Source organism: Geospiza fortis, unplaced genomic scaffold, assembly GCF_000277835.1.
Source record: "Geospiza fortis unplaced genomic scaffold, GeoFor_1.0 C13895072, whole genome shotgun sequence".
NCBI lineage: Eukaryota > Metazoa > Chordata > Aves > Passeriformes > Thraupidae > Geospiza > Geospiza fortis.
In genome coordinates, this window is record NW_005056130.1 from 1 (window position 1) to 4,281 (window position 4,281).

Genomic DNA, 4,281 nt, shown 5'->3' on the forward strand with positions numbered 1-4,281 from the left:
TGTGTTTAAGATTTAAGATTTTGATACACCTGTCCATCTGTTCCTTTAGCTCCTTGAGGGTTGTCAAAGCACAGCTAGCCCTTTTTGTCTCTGAGCAAGCTGAAACAAATTTGTTTCCCAGGAGTACATATGCCAGTGGGAATTTTCAGAAGCTGTGTGTCATTTGCTGTTAAAGTGGCTTTTACTATGTCAGATATCCTCCATGACATTCACTGACCAATTCTGTCTGCAAGCATGATAGTGTTTTCTCTTTGGTTGGGTTTTTTCTTTTTTTTCTTTTCCTTTCTCTGGATATCTGTTTGACTTCCTTGTATCTGAATGGTATGTTTATGTGAGTATATATGTAACATTGAAAAAAATAATTCAGATAACCATCTGACTTTTTGTAATAAGGGTGAAGGAAGAAAGAAAACCCAATGATATTTATTGTGTTATTTAGAAAAAAATTATGCCCAATGAAAAATTGTAAGTTCATGTAAGGTCAAGTTTAGTATTGTACTGACATTTCTGTTAAGTGGAGTCTTAGCTGATTCATTTCTTTCTGCAGATGACATACGCTGCTACTTTGGCGAAACCATTGCTCTCTACTTTGGCTTCTTAGAATACTTCACGTTTGCTTTGATTCCAATGGCTGTCATTGGGATTCCCTATTACGTGTTTGCATGGGAAGACTACGACAAATACGTGATGTTTGCCACGTTCAATCTGCTGTGGTCCACTGTGATTCTGGAGGTGTGGAAGCGGATGTGTGCCATCCTGACGTACCGCTGGGGCACGCTGCTGATGAAACGACAGTTTGAGGAGCCAAGACCAGGCTTCCATGGCGTGCTGGGGATCAATCCTGTCACTGGGAGGGAGGAGCCAATGTACTCAAGTATTAAGAGACAATTACGAATTTACCTGGTGTCCTTACCATTTGTGTGCCTTTGTCTCTACTTCTCACTGTACGTGATGATGATTTACTTTGACTTGGAGCAGTGGGCTCTGGATTATCACAAAGAGAATGAGTCTAACTTCAGCAGCTTGATGCTGTACGTGCCCAGTATCATCTATGCCGTTGTCATTGAAATTATGAACTTAATCTATCGGTATGCCGCTGAATTCTTAACATCCTGGGGTAAGAAAGTTGTTCACTCTTCTTTCAAGTTAGAATCCGACTTTCTTTGTAGATCCATTACTGTGAGCTCTTGTTCAGCAGAATGCGAAAGAGATTTCCCAGAGTAGGTTCTTTCTGTGGGGTAAAAGAGATGGCCATTTTAACTTCTTATGTTCTGAGTGTTCTGAGATTGCAGTTTCATATTTGGTTTAATTTTGTCTGAGTCTGACATTCCATCTGAAGGGGGGATCCTGCCTTGCTGCTCAGCCTCTCTCTGCCTTTGGTGCAGAAGTTTCCCTGCCCTGATTTAGCTCTTTGGCTGTCTCAGCAAAAGGGGTGGGGGTAGAGCATGAGGTTAAGAGCTCAGAGGTGCATGGATGGCAGGAGGGATTGTCCTGATAAGTTGCACCCACAGCCTGGATTTGCTTACTGTGCTTTCATCTACTGTACATCAGTGCAGAGGGCAGAGGCACTGAGTTAATGGAACCTAATCTAAGCCAACTCTGAATGTCACATGAGAACGTTTATGTATGCTACATATGTAATAAAGACTGGGATTCCACATCCCAATCAAAATGTCTTTCTCTGGGCACTCTCAGAAGAGGAGGAATGTTAAAATAGATTACCTTTTTTTCCCTCTGTGTGTGTGATTTATTTAACAGATTGGGCCTTGTGTTTTGCAACCTAACATAAGGACAGTGAAATGCTGGTGTTTATTTTGAATTTTAGCACTTCTACAGACATGTGAAGTCACTTTCAGACAAAGTTAATAGGTTAAGCTGATGGTGAATTAACTGCTTCGTGTAGCTCCATATGGCGTTGATTTGCAGGACAGAATCCAGATTAGTAAAGCTGGAAACCCAGAAAATTAACAGAAGAAAGATAAAGCAAAGGGGAGGTTGGTGCAGAAGACAGAGTAAAAACAGGTGTTGAAGTGGGGGTTGGTTATGCTTGCCAAAATGATTTGCTCAGCAAATTCCACCTGACATCCGTGATAGTAAAAGCAAGCAATTTCTTTGTTTGTGACTGTTCAAGGTTTTTATTTAAATAATGATTTTAAAATTCATATCTAGGGCTCAGTTGGCTGTTTTGTTTCATGTTTTTACTGTGCTGCAAAAAAAGGCATTTCTGTGAAATACCCAGTTATGTTGACCTGATAGACTAAAATGTCTTTAACAGGCAACTCAAGGGATTTTTTAATCCAGACTTTTTTTGGGTTTAAGCTGATGTTTCATATTCAGCAGAGGTAGTATTTATGTAACCTGCTACACTGACAGCTTGTGCCTTTTCTGTGCTGTCCAATATGTTTCTGCTGCCATGCTCTGAATAGGCTGAAAAACTCATCTGGCTCTCCTATCTTCTCTCCCACCTGGCATATTTTCAGATAATATCTGACTTCAACAGCTAAAATGACAAAGCCCGGGAAACAATCTGGGGTATTTTAAGCACCCCGTTGCACCCATTTATGAAAGCTGATTGTGTAGTGAAAGCTAAAAGTAAAAATTGCAGTCACTTGAGTGCATTTTCACATGTCAGGCCTAACTTGATGCTCCTGTCAGAGCAGAGCTCTGCTGGTTTGTCCTGAGCGAGGTCCGTAGGTGATGGTGTCTCCTTTCAGCCTTGTTGACACAGCACATGCTGGTGTGCCGCCTTCCCAGTTACTGCTTACCCAGGGTTTTAAAGGTACAATCTAACAAAAGCAGAAAGAAATTGAAAATCTCCCATCCACTTCCCTTTTCTCCCCTCTAGTAAATCAGCCTTGCTGAAACATCAGGTTCTGACAGTCTATCTTCAGTGAACTAAAAATCTCAATTTAGAATGGGTAATGCATCTGTTGAACTTCACATACTCTAGTCTTGCTTTAGAGTGTAGGGTCTTATCTAAATTCCTTGGAGAGAAGTGGGAATATTTCTATGAGCATTTACTGGTTTTGAATCAAATTTGTTATTTTTACTTTTCATTATATATTCCCATTAGTTTTCAGATAAAAGAGCAATCAATAACTAGACACATTTTGTTAAGCCTTATGAGCGATGGATGTTTTTCTCTTATAAAATAGCTCTTCAGGGTAAGAAATAGATAAAAGAAGAAACTTTTGTGGTCGAAAAAATGCTGAAGTTGTAGTCAAAAATATGGGTGGATAATAGTGTGGATCAGTTTAGCTTCATAGATTAAGTGAGATATTGGTACAGTATAAGTTTTTTCTACCACGGGGTGTTGGACAACTATAGATAAGTAATTTTCATGTGGACTAAGTGTCTGTTCACTCTTTGGATAGCAATGTGTAGTAAATGGTAGAAGTTTCTGCTGTTTACTAATTGATAATTTTGTTGGTATTTTAGAAAATCACAGGCTGGAATCTTCATATCAGAATCATTTAATTCTGAAGGTTTTAGTGGTAAGTATGTCCTATAAGCAGCTTTTAAAATACAGCTTCTGCTGTATTTTATTAGTGCTTTCCTAGCATTACCACAGTGACCTGCAGTTTTGCTCTAGGCCAAATAGTAGCACAAATATCACAGTAAACAAGATTTCTGTTATGGTTGCAGTAACTGCTAGACTATTTTAGAAGTCTCTTTTATAGTGGAGAGTTGGCTTTTCATTTGCTTTGAATTGTTTGTTCATTGGATGCTGTATATATAAGATTCTCTTAATTGGTGTGGTCCTGTCTTCAACTGAAAACTACTTTTTTGCTCAATTTTATGGTAAACCATGTTTTGAAAAGTTCATGTATTAACTTCCACCTATATTAGCATTCAGACAACCTGTCAGAGAAACCTGAAAATACCTGTCCATCGGTCTACTCCTGTGTAGTTCATAGCATATGCAGATTTATTTCATTTATCTAATCTTCTTGTTTCCTTTTTGAAAAGATAATTTAAATTTCTTCCTTTTTTATTTCCTCAATTTCCTTAGAGCTCCTTCTTTATTTTTTTCACCATGCTTTTGTGTGTGTGTGCGTGTTTATTTGGGGTTCATTTGTTTCATTTTGGGGCTTTCTTTGTGTTAAATCTTGGTGTTACCCATCTGTTACTGGTAACCTCTGGATCTAAAACTCTTGTAGCTATCACTTAAACTTTGTCTCCTCCTATAACCTTTCTTGTAAAACTTAGGACCATTTCTTTTTCCCCATAGGGTATTTATACAAAATCATTAAAAAAAATTATGAACTGTCAAGTGTAAGT

At 38.4% G+C, this 4,281-nt stretch overlaps 1 protein-coding gene across 1 annotated transcript; it reads left to right on the top strand.

The window, feature by feature from the left end:
* Positions 1-547: 547 nt before the first annotated feature.
* LOC102036115 (anoctamin-10-like) lies at positions 548-3,494 on the top strand (the record flags this gene model as incomplete). Its single annotated transcript, XM_005431512.1, has 2 exons — positions 548-1,117; positions 3,439-3,494. Coding segments are annotated over 2 exons (626 nt in total), but the record flags the coding sequence as incomplete, so codon positions are not given.
* Positions 3,495-4,281: the final 787 nt, after the last annotated feature.